The sequence below is a fragment of the Armigeres subalbatus genome, chromosome 3, assembly GCF_024139115.2.
Source record: "Armigeres subalbatus isolate Guangzhou_Male chromosome 3, GZ_Asu_2, whole genome shotgun sequence".
NCBI lineage: Eukaryota > Metazoa > Arthropoda > Insecta > Diptera > Culicidae > Armigeres > Armigeres subalbatus.
In genome coordinates, this window is record NC_085141.1 from 180,436,423 (window position 1) to 180,462,738 (window position 26,316).

The 26,316-nt window shown below is 41.5% G+C and overlaps 1 protein-coding gene across 7 annotated transcripts in view; it reads right to left on the reverse strand.

The window, feature by feature from the left end:
- LOC134224889 (homeotic protein female sterile-like) overlaps nucleotides 1–26,316 on the reverse strand; it is an 87,488-nt gene that overhangs the window by 41,311 nt on the left and 19,861 nt on the right. For 5 of the 7 annotated variants that reach the window (XM_062704533.1, XM_062704532.1, XM_062704534.1 and 2 more), the window contains one exon: nucleotides 13,485–13,555. Coding sequence is in view for 2 of the 7 variants with exons in the window: in XM_062704529.1 (XP_062560513.1) it covers nucleotides 6,019–6,168 (150 nt within the window). In the remaining 5 variants the exon portion in view is untranslated. Of the gene's footprint in view, nucleotides 1–6,018; nucleotides 6,778–13,484; nucleotides 13,556–26,316 lie in introns of those variants that run through there. The other 2 variants (XM_062704529.1, XM_062704528.1) reach the window with 2 other exon arrangements.

Consider the following 26,316-nt stretch of genomic DNA (forward strand, 5'->3'; position numbering starts at 1 on the left):
GAAACCTCGCAGTTAATAACTGTGGAAGTGCTTAATGAACACTAAGCTGCGAGGCGGCTCTGTCCCAGTGTGGGGATGTAATGTCAATAAGAAGAAGAAGAAGAAGAAGCATGAATTTTCTTGTTTCGCAGTACAGACAGCACAGAATCGAATTTAATCACCTGTAGCTCAAAGGCATAAAGCCTGAAATAAATATTTCCCCCCATAAACCGATCATACGTTATCAAATTATTGAACGAACATTTTTTGGAATGTTCGAAAATGGTCGAGAGCGGTGAGACGGTACCGGTGATGCTATTGGCGACAACGGCAACTGGGTGGCGATTTGGACGACTGGCTGGTATCCGGCAGAAGATAGTTCTAACGCTAGCGGAGAGGCAGTTAGAATCTTACTTACTTATGAATCCTGTACACCTCCGGTGGTGCAAAGGGCGACTTGAAAGATCTCCATCCTGAGCATTGCCCAGCTATCGCTTTGACCTGTTGCCAGGTTAGATTTCGGTCGATTTCTTTTATTTCTTTATTGAGGCTTCGCCGCCTCTGCTGCGATGTCCCAATGGGTTCCAGTCTAATGCTTGTTTACAGATTTCGTTTCCGCCCCTACGTAGAGTGTGGCCGACCCAGCCCCACTTTCGATCCCGAATTTCTGTTGCTATCGGCCTCTGGTGACAACGACGACGAAGCTCGTTGTTTGAGATCCAGTTGTGAGGCCACCAGGCCCGAATTTTATACCGCAGGCATCTGTTGATGATCACCTGCAGCCGTTGTGTGTTCTCCACTGATACACACCATGTTTCGCTAGCGTATAACAGCACAGATTTCACGTTAGAGTTGAAAATTCGTATTTTGGTGCGTTCACTTATCTGCCTGTTTTTCCGGATATTTCTTAAACTCGCAAAGGCAGCCCTTGCTTTCTTGATCCGTGCGCCTATGTCGATCTTGGTACCGCCGTCTGACGCCATTTGGCTACCAAGATATTGAGCTTACTCTGCATATCAGAGAGCCGTTGCGCGAGGAGTGCAACGTCATCAGCCAATTCGAAGTCGTTTAGGTGCTCTATGGTTATAGGCTGCCATAACAGCCCGCGGTTTGTTTCACGATTTGGTTGGGCTACGAAATGGTGAGTTGACATCCCGGAAGGAGCGCCTAACATAGCTCTGGTCCTCACAAGTTCCAATACTCACGCTTCCACGGGTCTTACGATGACAATTGACCGCCAGCTAAGGGTTGCGTACTTAGCTGGTAGTGTAGCCTGGGCACTGTTGTACTTCTGACATCAGCTAGAGTGAGAGGGTGCGTCCTGTGAGGTCTGCCTAGGATGTGGTGGGATTCGACAGTGGGCTCTGTTGAACTTCTATAAAAAGCTGCATGTGTCCCCAAGCAGGCCCTATCAAAGCGACCGTGTGCCGCTCAAAGCGCACTAGCCTAGTCCTGGTATTGGGAGGGACTTGCTAGTCGTGATTAGGATTAGAAATCTATTCTCACTGTATATGCTTTGAAGTTTTAATAATTCAGGACCAATAACGATGCCCTGTGCCGCTCAAAGCGCACAAGCCCAAGTCCTTGTGTTAGGTGGGACGCTAAACAGCCCTGACACGACGGCCCTCCGACGAGACAGGAGGTTTGCGCAGGCCCAATAAGCCGCCTTTAAAAACAACCATTACGAACGACATAGAAGATAATACGACTCGATACAATCGGCAACGACCTAGGCGACGAATAAAGGATCACGATTAGAAGCTTGGTACATGGAACTGCAAGTCGCTAGGTTTAACAGGTTGCGACAGGATAATCTACGATAAATTACATCCCCGCAACTTCGACGTCGTAGCGCTGCAGGAAATCTCGCTTAACTTTTCAAAAGGTTCTAAGTAAAATTTTTTTCATGAATTAATTTAAATAGCGCAATCAACAGAACAACATGAAAGCTATTGATTGCAGTATTCAAATTAATTCATGAAAAAAATGTGACTTAGGTCCTTTTGAAAAGTTAAGCGAGCAGATTTATTCTGCTGGACAGGCCAGAAAGTGTGGAAAAGCGGATATCGAACGGCTACCTTCTACCAAAGCTGTGGTACCACCAACGAGCTGGGAACCTGCTTCATAGTGCTGGGCAAAAGGCGCCAACGCGTAATTGGGTGGCTGCCAATCAACGCAAGGATGTGCAAGTAGAGGATAAAAGTCTGTTTCTTCAACTATAGCATCATCAACGTGCACTGCCCACATGAAGGGAGACCCGACGACGAGAAAGCGTTCTGTGCACAGCTGGAGCAGACATACGATGGATGCTCGCTGCGGGACGTCAAAGTCGTCATCGGTGACATGAACGCTCAGGTAGGAAGGGAGGAAATGTATAGACCGGACCGGATAGTCTGCATACCGTATCGAACGACAACGGCCAACGATGCATAAACTTTGCAGCCTACCGCGGGATGGTAGTCCTAAGCACTTTCTTCCCCCGCAAGAATATCCACAAGGTCACATGGAATTTACCTAATCAAGTAACGGAAAACCAAATCGACCATGTTCTGATCGACGGTAAATTCTTCTCCTACATCACGAACGTACGCACTTACCGCAGTGCGAATTCTCCAATAAATCCTTCTGGAACTCTTCGGGAACAACTTACTCCAAGAATGTCCCTGAATGTTACTCCAGAAATTCCTCCCTAAGCTATTTCATGATTTTCTCCTGAAATTCTTTCAGGGACTCCTCTGGAAATTTGTTCAGAAATGTCTTCTGAAACTCGTTCAGAAATTGCTCTAAAAGTTTGTCCAAAATTTTATCTGGAAAGAAAACTAAGTTCAGTGCGTGTTTTTTCTTGTTTCGGACAGCAGAACGATCGTGCGATCTTGAGCTTGAGCTTGATTGACTGCTTGTAGTTGCTACTCCATTATGACCAGATCAGCTGTTCTTGCACAGGGAACCAACAGATGTTTGCTTGGGACTAGCACACATCTTCAATGTACAAGTACTGGTGATCTCATTTGTTAGGTCATACTGGCGACTGCCACGTCAGAATGCAAGTCAATGTAGGGAAGGGGGAGGAAATGATGATGCAATCACTCGCCCACTGCAAGCCGAATATACCTCTGCACTTGCCACGAGTTCATGCGGAATTTGTTGGAATTTTCGGGCTTGGTTCAAGAGGCAGAGGTAAATTGCACACATAAGGTAAGTGCACACATAAATTTTTGCAATTTGGCGACCCAAATATATGCAATTTGTACCCACACATAAATTCAATAACTGCATATTAGAGACCACACATACATTTTATTTGATTATAGATTATATTTGTACTTCGCGAGGAGAGTGGTTATGTGTGCACTAATTAGAATCATGAATTAAATTAATGGATTTTTGCCAATAAAAATGTGTGGAATTTTTGCAGTGTAGATAGGAGAAAGCAACTGATGGAATTTCTAATTGGATGTTTGGAAACGCGCTTTATAGTTCATTTCCAATTCTAGCAGATTATTGTTAGAATATTCAAGTTGAAGGTATATGAATTGAGATGGAAACGGTATGGAAGTCCATTTCCAGTTCTAGCGATTGCTACAACATGAGAAATATAGAGAAAGATACAAAGTAGGAGAATGGAACGGACCTGGGATTGAACCCACGACCTCCTGCGTATGAGGCAGCAGCAGTAGCCATATGACTACCAAGCCCGCTAGTTTTCTCTTGTTTCAGACAGCAGAACGATCGCGCGATCTGCCGAAATATTGTGTTCTGCATTGCGCGGCCGGTAATAAAGTTAATCAGTTCAGTGCATGTTTTTCGGAGTAGCAATCGAGCAAGCGTTATGCAGTGCGTGTTTTAGTCGTCGCGAAGTAGTTAAGATATCGAATTAGTCTTCGGGAAAATACGTAAGACACGCATTGCTTTTTCCGTTTTTGTATCATCATGAATATGGCGTTGTTCAATAGAAATAATTAGTCGTTTACCAAGGCGATTTCCAATATATTTCCTTCCCAACTAACATACTATGATGATGATATGGAAATGCTAATATCATCTTCCAAACTTGGACGTACATGTTCATGATAGCATTAGAGGCGAAAGTATAGAATTGATAGTTCCGTTAGGATACGGCAGGCATGAAGAATGTTTTTATAGAAGTCGATTTGAAAGCGAGCGGAGATATTTGTGATGGCACATATCGCACGACCTTCTTCTCCCTCCCTTGAAGGGAGAATACGGGAGCTGATATATCTCACTGGAAGGAAGGTGGTTTGACTTTTGCCAGTGGATATATCAGCTTCCACACTGATATTCTTCCTCCCCTTCATACAGGAGCTTTGGCAGAAGGAAGGTCGTGCGACTTCTATAAACATTCTTCATGCCGTATCCTAACGGAACTATCAATTCTATACTTTCGCCTCTAATGCTATCATGAACATGTACGTCCAAGTTTGGAAGATGATATTAGCATTTCCATATCATTGTAAATCGTTTAACTTCACGTAGAAGTAACACACACGAAATCATTAATTTAGTGTAACATACTATGCTTTTCCAGTGCGCTCATAGAAATACAGAGGATTCCTCGGTCTCTTGTAGCAATGAGCGTCGAACTAATTTTCCTCACCTTAATTGACCGTGAGGACGTGGCCGGCATCGTTATTGGTCTTGAATTAAAAAAACTCCGAAGCTTGTACAGTGAGAATTTTCTAGTCCCGAGAAAACTATTTAATTAGTGAGCTGTGCATTATTTGTTGTTTCTCGGCCAATCACGACTAGCAACTACGATGGGTACAGTCAATCAAGCATGGCTAATTTTGTCTGGAGAGAAAATTATTCTAAGATTTTAGTGAAATGGATGTATGGAAGTTGTTCCAGGAGTTTTTCCAGAAGTTCTTCCAGAAATTTCAACGAGAAATCCTTCCAGAATTCTTTGGGAATCTACTTCAGGAAGTTCCCTCAAGCATTGCTCTGATGGTTTCTGCATGAATTTCTCCCGAAGCTTTTCCAGAAATTCTCCCGAAAGTTCCTCCAAGAATTCCTCCGGAAGTTCGTCCAGAAATTCTTTTCAAAAAGCTTTCTGAAATTGCTCGGAAATTTCCTCCAGAAATAAGTTCGCCCTAGAATTCCTCCGGAAGTTTGTTAAGAGTTCCTCCTTAAAGAGCGTCCAAAATTTATTTTGAAATTCCTTTACAAGCTTAAATAGCTCTTGACTGGTACTTAGAAATAATTCATAATAAACAACAGACGATAATAACAACGACTAAAATTTTTAAATTGTTTTGGTGTTACAAAATCGGGTCGAAACTTGATAAAATTGGGGGTAGACAAAATCGGGGAGTGACAAAATTGGATCAATACTTATTGATCGATGTCATTTATAAAGTCCTGAATAACTTTTGTCACTGGCGGCACCAATAATTATTCAATTATTGTATTTGATGGGGCAACACTCGGTACAAGAACAAATAGCGATCTAAAGTGAGGTAACGTTAAATTGGCATAAACAAACTATTCATTTATCAAACCTAATTAAAAGGATTCTAAAATTCTATCGTTAATAAAAATGTGAGGAAGTGAAAACAGTAATGATCGGATTCTGTCGTGCACACACACTCACACGGACTTTTAATCCGTATGGAAAAGAGAAGAGTGATACCGATATGCGATGTGTCCTGCATTGGCTGCAAATAAAATTACGACTAGCAATCGTTGTGCTCGGCATAGTATACCTTGATCCTTTTGTTAATGGACGTGAATGTTTTGTCTCTCCACTAACAACATTTTTGTCTTTTTCGTACTTGTGTTTATCTTGTTGTCCTGATTTTTTTCAAGGAAATAAAATTATTCTTGTTTTTAATTCAACGTTCACACATACTTGTGTGTCAACTGAGTCAGTCAGTATATACAAGTCGTCCTTGTAAGCATCGAATGCTAAACATTTCAAGAGAAAAATTAGGACTTTCTGTAGCGTTAAATTTCATCTGAGTTGCTCTTGTTTCGAAAAATCCTATTAATTTCGGTAATATCCGTAGAATAGTTACGACTTACAGTCACTACACTTGAGGTAGTTGATCCTGCCGATCCTTGTTGCGTGCCGACCGGACCGAGTCCGAGCCCGAATTCCTCGCTGGCGCATAAATCATAATAATCATCATTCCACATCTTCGGCGATGAGCTTGGGGTGGCATTGAGCAGCATCCGTACGATGCACTCAAAATTATTATTCGTCCATCGTACACACTACTATCAGCAATGTAATATCCATACTTTACAGCAACTATCAAACGTAAGATATTGATTTTTCATCTTAGCTTCTAGTGAGTTTTCGTGCGACACTTTACCCGGAATTCACGCTAAATCTGTGTCCTTCTGCTGCATTGAGAAAAAAGCTATTCGCCGCTGCCAACTTTTGCACTGATGATTATCCATTTTGCTTTTGAGCCTTCTACACAGTAGACGTTCTCTTTTACAGTTCCTTAACCCATCAACCATCCTACACAGTTGAACCTACACACCGAAGGTTCGAAACCGATGCACGGTGAATATGCCACACATAGTCGCGATATCGCAGTAGAGTAATCCAGGAACTCTTGGCTCACTCGAGATCAATGCTCACTCAAGGTCAAGATCTTTAAATTAAATACGAAATTCTGGTCTAGCACAACCCTTTTCCAGCAGTAAAACTATCGCAAAGTTTGACAGGACTATTAAACTGCAATTTTCCGGACAGTAATCCCAGTTGTAATGTTTGTTACACCATGAAAATGCACAATTTTTATCCAGTATCCAATGTCTTGCGATGTAGCGTCTTTCCTCACATTCAACTACCGAAAGTATTCGGAAAATAATACAAAACTAACATAGTCGCACCAGTACGCTTCTTTCATTCACACTGCTGAAACACTTGCTCGCGGAGGAAAGTAGTGGTGCCGAAAGATATGCCCAACCAAATAACAGACCCATTCACTCGCAGTGGTGTGAGTATCGCCCTGTTACTTCTCCATCAAGACGGCTTTGGTGTCGCCAGACACAACACACATCGTCATTTACGTCATTCTGATGTAAGGGGAACACTACTTCTTTGCGCTGTTTTCCGAATGCCCATCAGCTCTTTTGTGTGGGTTACCCACCCTATTCGTCGGTCACCCTCCAATTTACCGTACGTTCGTTCGGCGCAGGGACAAGGTGTACTTGGCGAAAGAGACAATCGATAACGGGTAATGGATGTGGTGAATGGAGAAAAGACACACGCCGCTTGTAAGACCGGTCAGTGCTGCCAGTGAAATCCGCGGGATATTGGCGATTTGGTGTTGACACAGAATAGAAAGAATAATAACATTTCAACGAATTGCACGGGAAATAGAAATAGATAGGAAAACAATTCGATCATGTACCTAGCCTAGTTAATCTAAAGCTTATGTCGTACATAACAAAGACTCTTTCTACAAGATTGACAATGCAAACTAGCAGCGGGTGGAGTGGAAAATATCGTGAATAGTTATCTAATTTTCTAGAAAAAGGTTGGTGTTCTGCGAATTCTTGAATAAAGATTTGACTCGAAAAAATGCATTTTTTGTCTATATTTTTTATTGCATGGGTTTATTGCAATTGATGAAATTTTGAATAAAACTACTCTAGAGTGTAATGTTTACATTGCAAAACTTCGTCATTTATTCAATAGTTATCGAGATGGCTTCCAAGCAAGAAGTTCTTTGACAAAAAAATATGGACGCGGTCATGGAAAATTCAACCCTGTTCTGGAGGTAGATCGCGAATTAGTTGAGAATCGACTATTCGACCGTGTCCCGTGTGGTAGTATTGTTCAAGGAGACGCAGACTGCCTAGCGGCGAGCTGGTAGCGAATGACCAAGGAGATCAATTATTTCTCGGGTACTTTTTCAAAACGGCGTATGTCGCAAATTGTAAACAAACCCGTTTTCAACAGCATATGGCATCAAATTCATCTAAAAATGTGTATATCTTCAAAGCTACATGAAAATGTGTTTTTAAAAATGTAAATCAATCTTTTGCAAAACGGTGTAACATCATTGTTGAAAATATTGCACATACACCGCTTAGCAGAAAATGTACTTTAAAAAGTTTTTTAAGTGTTATATACCAATCGACTCAGTTCGACGAATTGAGGTGATGTCTGTGTGTATGTGTGTGTATGTCTGTGTGCACCCACCCAAAAAAATGTTGCAAAAGTGTCCTTAACCGATTTGCTTGCAATCAACAAGTTGCATTTTCTATGCAGAATCCTGTCTCATTGTTTCCTATTGAAAATTGGCCAGATCGGACTATGGGCTCGGAAGTTATGGCCAAAATACTATTTTTATAACACACGAGAAAGACTCCATCGCCGCTAGGTGGAATAATCAGTTTTTTTCAAATTAAATATCTTTCGGATACTTGATTTTTCCAGGTTGGTACTCGGATTCCGGCTTTTCTGCAAACGTGACCTTAAGAGGTTTTGTTGTGTAGAGGTTATCACGCCTATCTAGGGAGTAGAAGGTTGTGGGTTTGAGTCCCTCCAAGATACGTGATACGTGGAATTTTTTTTTGGCAAATTTCATACCAATTTGTCCATTTCGAAGCATATGCGGTGCATTTGCACAACCAAGATGTTGAACAAAAAATCCAACTCAATTCATCAAGGATCACTACTCCCTTTCTCGTATTTAGCCAAGACACCAACCTTATATGGTGCTAATATGGTTCGATTTACCATTTTCCTTATAATTTCTAAACGCGAAATTCAATAGTGATCAACTAGGCTTTGTCCTCTGTCAAATGCATCTTGTTGCGAAGAAATCGGATAAGGATTACTACATGAAAAGTTGTCCAATGTTTTTCTTAGCTTTTGTGCACACACATACACACGCACATACACACGGACAGACAGACATTTGCTCAGCTTGTCGAGCTGAGTCGATTGGTATATAACACTATGGGTCTCCGAGACTTATGTAAAAAGGTCGATTCCAGAGTGAAATAATAGCTTTTCGGCACAACTTTGTTGTACGAGAAAGGCGAACATAATTTTCGTACACTCAGCCGTACTCAGTTGTCGAATAATGTACAATTAATTAAAATCAGATGATGTTACTAGCTTTGAGCAAACGGATTAAAAGACAGACGTGTTGCCGGTAATGCGAGTAAACGGCGCAATTTATGTTTTAACTCAAATTTTGTAGATTTCAAATGGTTTTTTAATTAACCTAAATAAAATTATTATACAGTAATCTCCCGATTTTATCACCCCCCCTGGTGAATTTTGGGGTGATAAAACAGGGTATGTGACAAAATTAGAAAAAATATTTCCAGTTTTTTAATTAATTCCACAAATATTAATCATTTTATGCCTTGGAAAGGCCAAATGCGTGAACGGTACCCGTTATTTCTTGTCGAAATTGCTTACAGAATATTTCCCTGGTACTCAGAAGTCGTTTGTAATGAACTACAGGCGGCAAAAGTTTTTTCATGAAAATCAATGTTGTTTGTGGTATTATTTACGAAAATAAAAAGAATGACAAATTTTTTTGGGGTGACAAAATCGGGTCGAAAACGTGATAAAATCTGGACGTGATAAAATCGGGGGTAGACAAAATCGGGTCAACACTGTAATAGCATTTACGGTTCAGCATTGTTGGATTTTCGGCCCTAATCAATTGTTGCTCAAGAAATATATAAAAAAAAAGAAGGCATCATGGCCTGCTGCCCTCTTTACGATCCCACGTAGGTGGTACTCTGTTTTGTCCGGATCTGGCATCGTGCCAATACGCGGAGCCGGTGATTGTTGCCGAAGGAGGCAAATCCGCCAAACTCGCCAGAACTGTACCTAATCGACCCAATAGGCTCCGAAAAACGACAAGGATTTTAAGAAAGAGGTGCAAGTGTTGCACAGCATTTGATAGGAGGCTTTAAGTCCAACCTGCAGACTGCGGACCTGCGCTGGTTGGATGAAGTTGTAGCGAGAATCAGCGTCTAAGTCTAAGTCAACCTCTCAAACCATTGTACATACCAAAAAAAATCGGAACAGTACTATGGGCCTATCGCTTAGCCAGAATCTAGAACAATAACCCTGTAAAAAATGGTTCTTGATATCTAACGAGTACAAAAAGGCGAGATGCGCACCGAGCATGTCGGGACTACTTTGCGATTTGAGCACACATCATTTTATAAACAAACATTGTTTTATCGATTCGTTTGAATATAAACAACATACTTTACATTACTTCCCAATGTTTGTTCACCAAATCATGTATGCAAAAATCTAAAAGTGGCCCCGGAGTGGGATCAGGGTGGCCACTGAAACTCGATTTTCAAATTCCCGGTTTTTTCCCGCTTCTCCCGGTAATTTTTGTCAATTTTTCCCGGTTTTAATTTAACTTGAAAAAATCAGGGTAAGAGTTTTCTTACCTTTATACTTAAATTATTAATTAACTAATTTGAACAAAGATTTAACCCGAAGACAATCTTCGTTTCCGACCAAAATAATGATTCAGTTTTCTAAAAAAGATTTAAACACATTTTAGGCAATCAAAATAGTCGATTCATAATTGATTCCACTTACTTTTTTAATTTCTAGAATTAATGTCTAGAAAGTAAATCTAGGATTTTTAATTGAAAGTTTTGAACGTCCCCATTCAATATTAGTATATAGAAATGTTCTAAGCCTTAGAACCTTTTGATTATTCCCCGTGTAACAAATTAGAAAACTATCTTAGAGTATCTTTTTCACCATCATAGAAGGTATTATATTAGGTTAGTTGTGGAAAAATACTAAACTATGACGAGCTCGGTGATCTAGTGACTACCGCTTCGCCTTATAAGCAGGTGGTCGTAGGTTCAATTCCAGACTCGTCCCTTTCCTACTTTGTATTTCTATATTAGTTATTTCTGTGTTTTACGTTCTACCAAAACGATTCCTACTGTTAAATCCTTCTACACTAACAATTCCAAAACCTCCTGTGGTACCTATGAGAGGTCGTAGAGTTCTCTGCATCTTTCTTAAGTAGGTGTCCAACTAGCCATTCATTAGTGTTCAACTAGTGTCTTCAGCATTCACAAGGACGTGGCTAGGACAGATCTCGTCTATTGGAGAGTGCATTGCTTTCATCTAAGAGATGGTGATTAGTCTCAAATCATTATCTGTGGTAACGGATGAAAGTGATGCTACTCTCATTCGCGAAGTCGAAGCAAATTCTGCTCTCCCCTTCTATGGGAAACCCCATTGCTATCTGTCAGAGTTTGAGTGAAACATGGCCGCCATCTCCTCCTCTCTGTTGCTCTACTGTAAAAACCCATAATGAACTGTCATTGTTTGTGTGAAGAATTTGGCTTGTACCTCCTACGAATTGGTGCGAATTGCTCAATGCTAATGCTAGTTGCGAAAAAAAACTAGACTAAAGATATTTTACTCTTTAAAATATTACAGACATATTCACGAAGATTTAAAAATCTACCATTTTCAATGATTTGTAGAATTTTCAAATATAATTCCAAACAACTCTTGAACATGTGTTAAAATATATATTATTTACCATACTCATTTTTTCGATTTCTGTGCAATTGGAAATTTCATACAAATAACAGAAGTACATACAAAAGCAAACTTGGACATTAGAAAAATAACCTAAAGATAAAAACATTCATTTGAAAAAATGAATATTTCGATATTCGACTCTATGCTTTTATGTCTTATAATATTTATTAATATTATATATGGCCGGGGTGAATTACTCATAGTTTTGCCCAAGTTTTTGTTTAACAGATTTAATTAATCACAAATCGTTTAGGTCCTATACTAAAGGATACCCCTCAATCCCATAACTGAGGATATCCTACAACAAATGTACGCATACGTATAAAATATCTCAAGTCAGTCAAAAAGCCGATTACTCGAAATTGGAGTCAAAATGATCTAAAGGCAAATGAATCTGGAAAAAAACTACTTATTTTTTTACCTCACACATTATGTACTAAAATCAGATAACTCAGTTCGAATGCGATTGAATAATGAAAATTAAAGAGTAAATATTTCCCTTTATATCAACTTCATTAAAAACTTTGAAGAATTTTGAATGTAAGTTGTACAAAATTTATTTTTTCCCGGTTCATGTTCTGAATTCCCGGTTTTCCCGCTTTTTTTCCCGGTGATTTTAATTTTCTGTCTTTTTCCCGCTTTTCCCGTTTTTCCCGGTTCGGTGGCCCCCCTGGATTGATTAAGAGAGCATCTTTGAACTGAGCAGAATGCGGACATTTTTTATGTACTACAAAGGTCACTTCGGATTTAACCTGTTTGTTTCATATTCAATGCCTACATTCCAACTGGAACTTGGCCTGCTGTTTAGCTCAGTATTCTATTATTTCTATGTCCTCAGATGTATCTTGTGTGGCAACTATAATGGATACACTATGCCCTGGGAGTCGAGAATATTTCCCACCCGCAAACATCCTGGATCGGACCGAGGATCGAACTCGTCATTGTTAATCCTACGCTACAACCACAAGGCAAGCCTGCAGAACAAACGATATGCCTCTGCTCATGAATACCCGGCATCACTGGTGACAAACCCACCGGGAAATGATATCGTCTTCGTCTCACCAGCCGGTAAGTCAAGAAGAATGAAACCGCGCGCTGAGGAGCTTTCAAGTGAGAAAAATCCACCAACACAGGTAGAGCGAGCACCGCAGTAAAAAAGACTACGGGAAAAGATAACTCTTTATCGTCATCGGGCGGAGTTTACCTCGTTCGTGTACCTATGGTAGTGCGCTCAATGTGAAGAATGAAAAAAAAAACGCGTTTCACCAGCCTCGTTGAAGTGTGGGTTCAACGTTTTAAAATCTTCGCCTTGCTGCAATCGAAGATCGCGATCGTGGGCGCAATGGTATGCGTGAAGTGGCCGCTTCATTTTCATCGCAGCTTGGCGTAAAGCCACCAAAACATTTTCGCGAAGGCAGCACAAATTCCACCATAAGACACCCGCCTTTTTCGTACGCCAAAACGCCAAAAGCGCGCGGTTTATTTCGACGATTGTATCATCGCCACATCCAAACAAGTAGAAAAGCTACGCAGGTATGCACAGGTACAGCGAATGTGCAACTGCGCGATGGCGAATCGACAGAATCGGAGATGCTCTCTGCCGTACTCAATTGCGAGGCAGAGTCTGTTATTACAGCCACTGCTGTCTACAGGTAGGTACTACGTGAGGGAGCTCACGCGGTGAATTCATTCCCATTGTCAGGCACGCGTAGATGACCTACTTTCTACCGAAAGACGAAACGCACAAGAACCGTGATTTTGCTTTTCAACTATTTGATAAATTTCGTATGATGCTTTGATATTCTTCAAACAATATGAATAATTTATAAGCGGAATAAACGATACATTCTTATTTATTTTGACAACAGTTTATTCATTTCTATAACGCATTATTAACACACTATCTACTATTTTAAACCCTTATACAAGATGCAAAATAATTGTGTAAGTGTTGATATCTACCTACCGATTAAGGTCTCACGAGGGCGAATGCGATCAGCTGACTATCATCACAAGTCAGTGGTGTTCCACAGTACGCTGGAAATGAAAATGAACAAATAAATATGATTATTCTTCAATCGAAAAGCAATTCGTTTAAAAGGCAAGAAGATGAAATACTATATAAAGATAATGAATCATGTTTGGAATCTGCAGTGAATGACTAGTAGATTTTGTTCCCGCCCGTCTTCCAAATGATAATTGTAAACATCACGCCAGATAAACGTCAGAACATCCGAACCCAACCAGTGCGGGGTATGTTGTAATTTGTAGTCGATATAATCACTGTTTTTGTTTTGGTTATTTGGTTCGCATACTCGCTGCTCACAGAATACGTTGAACCCCGACGGCGGCGGCGAGAGCATGCTGAGAGGAAAGCATACAACTAGTAGCTAAAATGAAAGGCTAGCCCAAATGTGTATGTTTACGTTTCTCCTATCGCCGTCTCTGCCAGACGGTGTGCCCCGGTAGTGCAAACGAACCCACTATCAACACCGACAGAACCGAACGAATCGAGAACATTTTTGGCACAATCCAGTGAAGATCATGCGGTTTCGGATCCGCAGATGGTGAGTTCGACGAGATTCAAACTCATAAGTAATCTATTCATTCAAACTTTTATAAGATGAAAAATAAAAAACTTGAGGATTTTTTCAATATCAAATTTTGAACTTGAAACATGAGAATCTGATGTTCCATGCAGGTTAAAGACCTCTTCATTAATCATTCATTCGTTATTCTACTCTCAGCTAAACAAGTCCAATGAATGGTTTTCTTAGTGATTATCCCTTTCGTTTCAATTAATATAAGGTTATGGGCGAAACGCGTTAGGCAACGATATTCACCCGTTCTCGGAATCAAGCTATGAAAAGTGGAAATTCCAAGTTGAGAAGCCTCAAGTCCATCGGCCTGTTGAACGTCAAGATGGAAGTCCCAATAGTTGAAGCGGAACAAGTGAAGTTTATTGAACAAGACAAGAAGCTGCGAATCTAATAATTTTGCCTAGGAAAACTAGGACACACTTATTTTCAAAAAATCAGTATCTCTAAAACATCCACTACACGAAAGTATAGGTTTTCCTCTTTTACGTAAGTGCATTTTTGAAATGTTCTATCGGGGATCATTTTTCCATACATCGGCCAACCTCCGTCAGAAGGGAAGACTCGTCCGCCTTCATGAGTATGCTAAGTCAAGGGTAGCGCCGATTGGAAACGTACAACGCTGCCATGCTTACAGTTATGTGCGTTGTTATCCTTGCACGGTTGATCCTATCAACAACGGAATATCCACCAACCGTTCATCGAGATACGAGCTGCAGTGGATTCAAAGATTGTTATCGCTTGGCTCAACGATGATGCTTCCCGTTGGAAAACCTTTGTTGTTAATCGAGTAGCGAATCTTCTCACGCATTTATCGGCTGTGAATTAAAGTTACAACGCATCAGGACAAAATACCGCTGATCTTATTTCGCGTGGAGCGTCGCCATAACAAATTCAACTCAATATTCTGGAGTGAAATGGTCCAGCCTGAAGCACTAAGGTAGAAGGTAAATCTTGGTACCTCCCTGCACTGCCGCTAACCGCAAGTCGAGCACATCTGTATATGGGCCTCCATATACAGATGTGCTCGACTTGCGGTTAGCGGCAGTGCACTTACTGACCAATATGTCGTTTCTATCATTACTTTACTTGATTGTGCTCAAACAGTCTACATTCGTCACGTTCAGTAACAACTCTTGAAAGCAAGCAAAGCAACAAGGAGAAGTTAGATCTCACAGCAGTTTGCGTCAGCGTGGGCGAGACTGCAACAGTCAAGCTATTGTATTAGATATCCTGTTTTGATTACTCGTCATTCTATTCTCATATTCTGCTTTTTGAATCATGACCGACCATGTCATCCATTAGGTACCATTGCGGCCCTCAAACTTTGCAAGCGCAAGCAGGGTTTGCAGAAATCGCTCTTAATAGATAACGAACAACGATAAAAGCAAGGCAAAAACTGTTCCGAATCATAACAAGCCATGATAACAAATTAATCAAACTTGTATACAAGTGCGAAAAAACATAATCGGATAGGCAGCCCCAATAGAGAATTGATGATTCTCGCTTTGTTCTCAAGTTCTCAAGGGCCTGAAGTGCACTTTCCCACACACGTTCACAAGATCGCTCGTCTGCTGCCAAGGTTCTAGCTGAATGTCATCGAGGTCATTGCTGTCGAAGTTATCACTTCTGACGGCAGAATCACGCTCATCGCGGCGCACTTGCCAACTCAAGCCAAAGCCGGCGACGGATCATCGGCCGCCCTTTGGAGGGACATCGTCAAGCTTACGCGGCGGCAAGGTCAGTGAATCATTGCCGATGACCTGAACGCGAAGCATCAAGCCTGTGGCAACAGTCGCAACAATCGGAACGGCATATTTCGCAGCCGGTCGTCTACCAGAAGCTTAGTTCAGACGACTACCCGGTGGTGCCGGAAGTGGGCTCCTCGGTAAATCGGCATCAGCAGTTCCGGTGAAATTATCATCAAGTTGACTGGGTTCGGTTCCGAAGGTGTGTGGACGACAACATGGACTACCAGCGTCATCCAGCAACACCGGAAGAAATCGATGAGCAGCTGAATCTCTGTCCCAGGCTCGTGAACTGCACGTTCCATCGGCTCGCCAGGAAAGCAACACACTAACCATTGATACACTCATCAATGATTTGATTCGTTTACGAAATGTCGACATGTACCAACGTACTAGGCTGCCTGCGCATAAGACACGTTGCAATCGCTTAAGAAAAATTATCCTGGCCAGAATGTTGGACCTTATAAATAGTAATTTCTCCAATAAGATCCGCACTCTCCCACACTGCGCGGAACCGTTCTGAAAATTGACCAAAATGCTAAATCCAAGCGTCGGTTCATCCCACCTTTGATCTCATTAATAGACAACAATGGCTCTAAGGATCGCTTGATAACTCCTGCAGAGAAGATCGCCGAAATAGGTCATCACTTTGTCAGCTCACGCAATCTTGGACAGAAAATCGTCAATCCACGCAAAGCTGCCGTTTACGTGTATGCAATCAATATTCACCTGATTCCAAACGACTTCTCGAATGAGTTGGAAATCTCACAACCTATAACAAAATCGTCGAGAAACATAAAGGCCCCTGACCTACCACATGAGCGCTCCGTTTTAGGAGCACCTCTCGCTGATCTTAAGGTTAATTACGAAATAGTCCAAAAATGGCTGCCACAATGGCCGTGCTAGCCCCCACCTCGCATTTTTGCTCGCACAAATGTAAATGTGTGGGCGATTAGCACATCTGAAAACCATTTTTTCGTGTATGCTGCAAGTGAGCAAAGGTGAAAAACTGTTTTTCGTTTCACTTGTCTTTTGCTTTTGGAGTTTTATGCCTCTGAAAGCTCTATGTAGTTTTTAAATTGGATTCCAACGCGATTCACCTTAAATCAGTGTCTTCGAAGAAGTTCAGGGTTCGTTGTTTGCAATGCGAACGTGCATCCATTAGAGCACTTGTGCCTAATTAGGTTATCAAGTTTTTGCTCGGAATAGCCAGTTTGATTCGCAGTTCTTTTGCATTCGGAAAATAATAAAACCAATTGATCAACGGGGTAGGGGAAACCGCCAAATGTTGAACGGCTAATATTGTCGCCTATTGTTGAACTTCCATAAGAAATGCACGTGGGTTCAACAATAGGCGAAGATATTAGCCGTTCAACATTTGGCAAATTACCCTAATTGTGTTTTCTCATTGATACTTCATCATTTGATTAAAAGAAGGCAGATTTCTCTTTTGGAAACATTGACTGATTTTGAAAAAGGGATCAAACCCACAATCGCTTTATTCCGGGCAAACTTCTATTTCAAGCGTCGAAGTCGGACGCCGCGGCTTGACATTGGGCGGCTACAAGACGGTAGACTAGCCCAAGAATACGCGCAGCAGCTGGAAGTGGCACTCCCAACGGAAGAGCAGCTAGGCGCAGCGTCTCTTGAAGATGGCTGTAGAGATATTTTGATCCACCATTGGTAGCACCGCAACCGCTGCACTTGGCTCGGTGCCCCCGGATCAAAGAAACGACTGGTATGACGGCGAATGTGAGCAGTTAGTGGAAGAGAAGAATGCAGCATGGGCGAGATTGCTGCAACACCGCACGAGGGCGAACGAGGCACGATATAAACAGGCGCGGAACAGGCAAAACTCGATTTTCCGGAGGAAAAAGCGCCAGCAGGAAGATCGAGACCGTGAAGAGACGGATCAACTGTACCGCGCTAATAACACACGAAAGTTCTATGAGAAGTAAAACCGTTCACGTAAGGGCCACGTGCCACAGCCTGATGTGTAAGGACCTAAACTGGAACCTTCTTACGAACGAGCGTGAGGTGATCCAAAGGTGGCGGTAGCACTACGAAGAACACCTGAATGGTTTGGGTAGGTTTGGTAAAGGTTTGTCGCTAGATGCGTTTGTCAGTAACAAACTCTCTTGATGACAAAGAGTATATTGTTGGGCGTTGCCCGAATATTGATTCCCTGCGTGTGTCCCATCTACAAAAAGGGCGATAAGCTGAATTGTAGCAACTACCGCGCAATCACATTGCTGAACGCCGCCTACAAGGTACTCTCCCAAATTTTATGCCGTCGACTAGCACCAACTGCAAAGGAGTTCGTGGGTCAGTACCAGGCGGGTTTTATGGGCGAACGCTCCACCACGGACCAGGTGTTCGCCATTCGCCAAGTACTGCAGAAATGCCGCGAATACAACGTGTCCACACATCATCTATTCATCGACTTCAAAGCCGCATATGATACAATCGATCGGGACCAGCTATGGCAGCTAATGCACGAACACGGTTTTCCGGATAAACTGACACGGTTGATCAAAGCGACGATGGATCGGGTGATGTGCGTAGTTCGAGTTTCAGGGGCATTCTCGAGTCCCTTCGAAACCCGCAGAGGGCTACGGCAAGGTGATGGTCTTTCGTGTCTACTATTCAACATCGCTTTGGAAGAGGTAATACGAAGAGCAGGGATTAACACGAGTGGTACAATTTTCAATAAGTCCGTCCAGCTATTTGGCTTCGCCGACGACATAGATATTATGGCACGTAACTTTGAGAAGATGGAGGAAGCCTACATCAGACTGAAGAGGGAAGCTAAGCGGATCGGACTAGTCATCAACACGTCAAAGACGAAGTACATGATAGGAAGAGATTCAAGAGAAGACAATGTGAGCCACCCACCGCGAGTTTGCATCGGTGGTGACGAAATCGAGGTGGTAGAAGAATTTGTGTACTTGGGCTCACTGGTGACTGCCGAAAATGATACCAGCAGAGAAATTCGGAGACGCATAGTGGCTGGAAATCGTACGTACTTTGGACTCCGCAAGACCGAATAGAGTTCGCCGCCGTACCAAACTGACAATCTACAAAACGCTCATTAGACCGGTAGTCCTCTACGGACACGAGACCTGGACGATGCTCGTGGAGGACCAACGCGCACTTGAAGTTTTCGAAAGGAAAGTGCTACGTACCATCTATGGTGGTGTGCAGATGACGGACGGTACGTGGAGGAGGCGAATGAACCACGAGTTGCATGAGCTGCTGGGAGAACCATCCATCGTTCACACCGCGAAAATCGGACGACTGCGGTGGGCCGGGCACGTAGCCAGAATGTCGGGGAGTAACCCGGTGAAAATGGTTCTCGACAATGATCCGACGGGCACAAGAAGGCGAGGTGCGCAGCGAGCAAGGTGGATCGACCAGGTGGAAGATGACTTGCGGACCCTCCGTAGACTGCGTGGTTGGCGACGTGTAGCCATGGACCGAGCCGAATGGAGAAGACTCTTATATACCGCACAGGCCACTTCGGCCTTAGTCTGAATAAATAAATATAATCTATTTCTAAAGAAAGAAAAACATCCGAGGCTGGCTCGTCTCCGCACATTAATCATTGCTTTTCACTGGTCAAATCATGATTCCGATGGATGGGTAACACTTATCATTGCTTTATACCCAGCTAATGCAAGCTTTCTACGGAAGAATAAAATTATGCGTTTTTAATTGTATTACCGACCGGAGTTATATTTCCCGCACGAAAATTCCTTGAATTTGAGTTCAGTGCACAGGTAGATTGAGGTTAGGGAAACGCCACTGCCCTGTCGGTTTATTACAGCACTACTAACTCAAATAAGTATTTCAGTTAACATAAAAAATGCCAAACGTCCGTTATTTCAAATGATTATCATTTTCGATGCTGTTCATAATCATCTCAAATGTCCTTTATGTCGAATAACCTTTGGCCAAATGATTAATGCCAATGGCCTTTAGGGATATGTCATTTTCAGGGAAATGTCATATTCTGGGAAATGTGTTTCAGCGAAGTATAATTTTCGTGGAAATACCAATTTCATTTTTGGGCTAATGTTTTTCCGGGAAAAGGGTATTGCCGAGGATTTGCCATTTTTGATGAATTTGGGCAATTGGTTTCCGGGGAATTGTTTAACATAAAAAAACTTCGAATAAACTAACTAATAGGACATTAAAATTATGTCTAAAGGGTTCAGAAGTTATACTGAATTGTTCGTTTTCTAATCAACAGTCAACACTCAACCCTAATAACCTCCAGTTTTGGGAGAAACTCAAAATCTCAAAACTTATGGACGATTCAAATCAAGCGTGAGTTATCTTCTACCGCCCTCTCATTCATCTATGACACTCCTACCTAGTCTGATATCGTCTTCCTTAGACAGAAAATATGGTTTCCAAATTTGGTGGAAATTGATAAATAAATTATAAATTCTGATCGTTGATCAGAAGTTGATCGATAACTAAACAATAAACCTCCCTTACACCCTCCCCTTTTCAAATGACCTACCTACATCCACTTTTTCCTTAAGACAGACAATATGAAATCGGTCATGGGGTATATGAGTTACAATGAATTGATTGAAAACTAAACAATACCTTTTTGCCTTTCTCGTACAACTCCGAAAACGAGCTTTTTATTGAAGCGTCGGAGACCCATAGTGTTATATACCAATCGACTCAATGTCTGCCTGTCCGTGCGTATGTATGTGTGTGTTTTTTTTTCTTCCTAAACAATGGAGGGGGAATCTGCTCAACAGACATCCTGGGTTGACCAGGAAGTACGGGGTTAGGGATCACCGAGGGAGGCAGGACTACATCCCCGACCCGCTAAACCGTTTCCATTGCCGCCAAGCCCATAGTCCCTTCGGTACAACCAGAAAGTAATGCTTCAAAGGGGGGCCAGTGCACAACGCACCCTTGAGGTTAGCTGCGTGTCCTTGCAGCACCGAACATCGTAACTCGCTTTTTTAGAAGAACACCATGGTATCGTGCCAGCGCGTTGCCGGCTTTCCAGGTGGCCTTACCACGCCCTATGTCCTCGGAAGGTGGGAAGGGTCGACTTCGCGCCTGCTTCCCTCTGCACGACTGGTATCAAGAATGATGATGCCGCGTGCACCCCAAATTGACCTTTCTGCGATAGGGCCTATTCGCCAGCACACAGAGGGACTTGCCGACGTGAGGGGGGGGGGGATTAGTGGTTAGGGACGATGGTCCCGGTCTAACTCGCAGTGGCCATGGGGAGGGGTCGTCAAGCCCTTGGACAAAGTCCCTGCTGCCCCTGTGTGTGTGTGTGTATGTGTGTGCACAAAAGCTACGAAAAACATTAGACAACTTTTCAAATAGTAATTCTAAACCGATTTTCTCGCACAAATTTCATTCGACAGAGGGCAAAGCCTAGTTGATCACTATTGAATTTTAAAGCCATCGACCGTTGCGTTTGAAAGTTATAAAGAAAATGGTACATCGAACCATATCAACGCCATACAAGGTTGGTGTCTTGGCTAAATGCGAGAAAGGCAGTATCACCACTCGGTGAATCAAGTTTTTCATATTCCAATAACCTCCTCCTTGCCTCCTTAGGACAGAGAATATATCAAGCATAATTTTTCATAACGACGTATGTAACAATTATGAGGATTCGAGAAATCCTTTGCAGAAAGTTGTCAAAACTTTCTCTAAAACTGTTTAAAAACTAAATCTTTTTTCAATATTTTTTCCGCTGGCATGCATCAATACATGACACGTAATAAGCGTGGCTATGACTTAGGCTCAGGTAATTCAAATTCCCTGTGAAAAACGATAAAATTATACATACACCAGTATGCTGTACATACGTCGCTGTACATTGGTCGGTTTTCCATAGTACACGATTGACGCAACTGCAATTTTGTTTTGTTTTGCTTTTTTGGTACATAGGTCGCTCTTAGTTCCCATATGTTAAAGCGACGTATGTAACAGTGAGACTTCAAAAAAAGAAAATTCTACATAGGGGAAAGACGGCTTTGGCAGGTTTTGTTCTATTATTGTCAGGGTTTTTTATGACTGATTATGCTCAAATTTGGCCTAAACATTCTTTGCATATCAAAGTATATTGTGGCCAAATTTCATAAAGTTTGGTCGACAAACTCCCCCCCCCCCCAATAGTAGAACAAAAGCTGCCAAAGCCGTCTTTCCCCCTACGTCGATGCGTATTATATAAAGTCGCGTGTGATTGTCATGTTGTATTAAAAATTTCGTTTTGTTTACTTTTTTTACATACGTCCTTATGAAAAAATATGCTTGATATGTTCCAAATTTGGTTGAAATCGGCCCAGGGGTTCAGAAGTTACACTGAGGGTCTGTCTCATTTGGAGAATTAAACTGAAATTAAACTTAAAAGTGACATTTCAATAATTATCGAATAACCCTGCCGGCAGAGCAAGATTACTTTTGACAGATATCGAATCATTTTGCATCGATGTCTTATTGGAATTGCTGGGTAGCGCCAGCAATTCTTATGACCGGGTTATTTACTAATTTTCGAAATGTCACTTTTAAGTTTAATCCTCCAAATGAGACAGACCCTGAGTTAATAAAAAAAACTATACAATTCCTTTAACTTCCCTCTCCCTTTTCTCAAGATTAACCCTTACCCCCTATCGTCGTTTATTTAAGATAAAAAAAATGAGAGTTCCGAATTTGGTTTAAATCAGCCAAGGTGTTCAGAAGTTGCACTGAGTTCATAGAAAACTATACAATTCCTACAGCCCACACACTTTGTTATCAGCATCATCTTATCTATTAATATAATTGTCTCCTTATGACAGAGATTATAAATTCCAAATTTGGTTGAAATCGGCCAAGGGGTTCAGAATTTATACTGAGTTGATAGATAACTAAATAATACCCCTTCCTCCACACCCTCTCCCTTTTCTTAAGATCATCTCTAACCCACTATCGTCGTCTTCTTAAGATAAAGAATGTGTGTTCTACATTTGGTTGAAATCGGCTGAATGGTTCAGAAGCTATGCTGTAATATACATACAAACATTGAGTTTTGTATACATAGATTAGAGGTAAGCCAGCGTAGGGCTAAAAACCTCTTAAATAAAGATAATAATAATAATGTTTTTGGGTTATCCAATTATTAGTTCTAAGGTCAATGCAAATCATTTCCTTTCAAGAATGTAAGTTTTCAAAGCTGAAGGGCCAACTTACAATATACAACAATTGTTAATCATGAAACTTTTGCTGCCATTATGAAGTCAAGACCCCTTACTATTATTTTAATAGCTCCGAAGGATGCTCATTGCTCATCCTATAACTCCTGCTCATCTTCAAATCGACTCCAGCAAGTGCTTATTTTTTTTTAACTTTATTAGGCCGTTAACTAGGCCGTTCCAAATATTAGAAAAAAATTATGTCCTACTGGTCTCCGAAAGCTAAAAAAGGGGATGGTTATAGGGTAACGGTACCAATAGTGGAGGTATTAATAGATCCACAAAAGAAAATATTTTTAAAAAAATTAAAATTATGGGAAATTTACTGCTTTATTATCTTAGTCAATAGATAAAATAATAAATTTGCTAACAAAAATGAGATAGATGTCATTTAACATCAACAATTACCAAATATTGCTTGCACCACTATGGGTACACTGTCCCTTTAGTGGCGGTAAAAATTAATTTTGATTCCCATAGTGGTGCTATCCATTGGTTTCTCATGAGACTCGCCACTATTGGTACAGTTGCACCACTATAGGTGCAAGGGAGTCAATTTTGTTATCATTGTTGTTGTTGTTGTCATTGATTTCAATAGTTTATCAAGCGAAATCTAAAGGTAAGTTGCATTTAACAGGATATTTAAAGCACGATGCATAAACTGAAACCATCGTTACTACCTCCTACTGTAACTACCTCCACTATTGGTGCTACCTCCACTAAGGGTACGGTTACCCTAATAAAAAATAAATACTAAAATGGAAAAAAATCATACTTCTCAAATTTGGTTAATGTTTTGAAGATCCTCAAAATTTTCCAGAAATTTTAATGTTGCCCATTAAAGAATTATTTTAATTTTTTTTAAATATTTGTGGCAGCCTTACCGTTTTTTTTTATTTAAATTAAATTCAAGGCGCCAAATTCGCCGTTAACTCACTAGCAATTTGAGCAGCGTTTATCCAATCCATCGTTTGATTTTCATTTAATATCTATTACAAAATACCGAACGAACATCTATTGCGAAAATCGTAGGATAAATAATGCAACACGTAGTATACAACTAAACTAAATGAAGATGGTCCCTGTTTGATGGTACATAGTGAGCTATAGTTGACGATTATTCCCGTGATTTTGAAAACAAACTATTTCATATAATTACGCTGCAGAAAAATAAACGACACGCGCCAAGTCTAGTCAAAATAAACAATGCTGGAAGCAGTAGATACCAACTCAATCACGAGGCTCCCAAAATAAACAATTCAATGCTAATTGCGACTGCGGGCAAAACATGCTAAAACCGAAAGTGAAGTGCAGGTGGTTGCTGTACCATTTAAAACTTTCACCTGGCCAACACCAACTGATGCGAACGGCGCATTCAAGCATCGCCAACCGAAGCAACTATTCCTCCCGATCCCCGTATGTTGGGCAAGGTGGAAAAAGAAACTGGAATGTGACAGCGAAATGAATGAGGCACTTTGCTATAGGGAAGTTTCCTTGAAACCGACCGACGAATTCACACAAAACTTCCGCTCTTTCGTTGTCGGCCAGTCGCTCAGACAACACACCAACGAAAAAGACAATGTTTTACAGATGTGTGTACTGTTCGTTTCGTTCCATCCACTTGACTAAGGCACGATCGACGATCAGTATTTGTGGCTGTCTATTCGGCAAAATAGCATCATCAACCATTACCAAACTGCCGTGTGCTGGTAAATTGTTATGTGTCGAGGCAAAATAGATTAGCACTAGCCTCGTCATAAGACATCAACCGTAGACACAAAACGTCTAATGATACCAAGGACAGACGACAATTTGAGTGTCGAACTGTCGTCGAAATGTTGTTTCGTCATACCAAGTCCGGCGGATTGCGATTTTCATTACCAGCACACACATTCGTCGTTATCGTGTTGTCGTCATTTGCCATCGCAATTCCGTCTTCGAATTGGGTAAGGCACTTTTATGAAAACATTGCTACAAATTCACACTGCCCGTCCATGTCATCGAATTGCATCATCACATTTCGAAAGTTGTAATGAAGTGCTACTGAAAACACTATTTTCTCACTTGACAACAATTGAGCGAAAATTTTCTTATATAATTGCATTGATCGCATCGGGAGAAAACGGAACTGTAGCTTGACACCTTCACAGTAATTTCCAAAACGCAGATGCAACATCAACTTGGAAATACACCGCCGTTGGACGACAGACAAGGACCCGGTGGTGGCCCAGGCAAGGTACGCACAAAAGCAGGCAACACACGACATCCGACGGAACGACGGGACCATCCAGAACGTTCGATTGGCCCTTTTTTACGATGCTTCTCGCTCGCCGCAAGCGTTTTTATTTGGACTGACAACGAGGAAGGCACGACATGGTCTGAGTGTGTTGTTCCCATCCCGCACAAGCCACAACCGTTGTGTTGTAATAAAATGTTTGTGCTAAAAAGAGTGACGGAGCAAATGCATGCCGCCGCTGACAGTGTTGCCAGTGTGTGTAAATTGATCAAAATTCCGTAAACGTATTGAGTTTGAGTGTTGATTTTGTAAACAAATCTTCGGGAGGACGAACATTGAATCCGTATTTTGTGAAATACGAAAGCATACGCAGTGCCAGAAAATAGAGTTACGGATGGTATTTCCCGCAGGGTCCGATTTCCCGGTACAGGCTCAAAAACTTGTTTTGCTGAAATTCCTCTGTAATCATGTGTACTCACTCAAGACTTTACGATGCTAGTAGAATTTGAGCTTAAAGATGCAATTGCGGTGCAATGCCGGAGTGCATTAGCCTGCCGGGAATATCTACCGACACCGTAAAATGTTTTTGGCTTCCTCGTACAACAAAGTTGTACCGAAAGGCTATAATAGGATTACTCCAAAAATGAACTTTTAATAGAAGGCCCGGAGACCCAAAGTGTTATATACCGATCTCCTCAGCTCGACGAACCGAGGTGATGTCTGTATGTGTGTGTATGCATACAACTTTTGTACACACTTTTTGGAACTTAGCATTACTCGATTTACTCGCAACAGATTGCGTTCGGCGGGGAATGTGGTCCCATTGTTTGCTCTTAAAAATTAGCCCGATCGGACGTTGTATTTCGGAATGATTGGAAAATCATTGTTTTTTCCCAAGGGACAATAAATCCCCCCCTTGAGAAAAAAATTAAAAATTGAAAAAAAATTAAAAATCATGTCAATGCATGATAATTAATGCAAAAACATGCAAAACGAT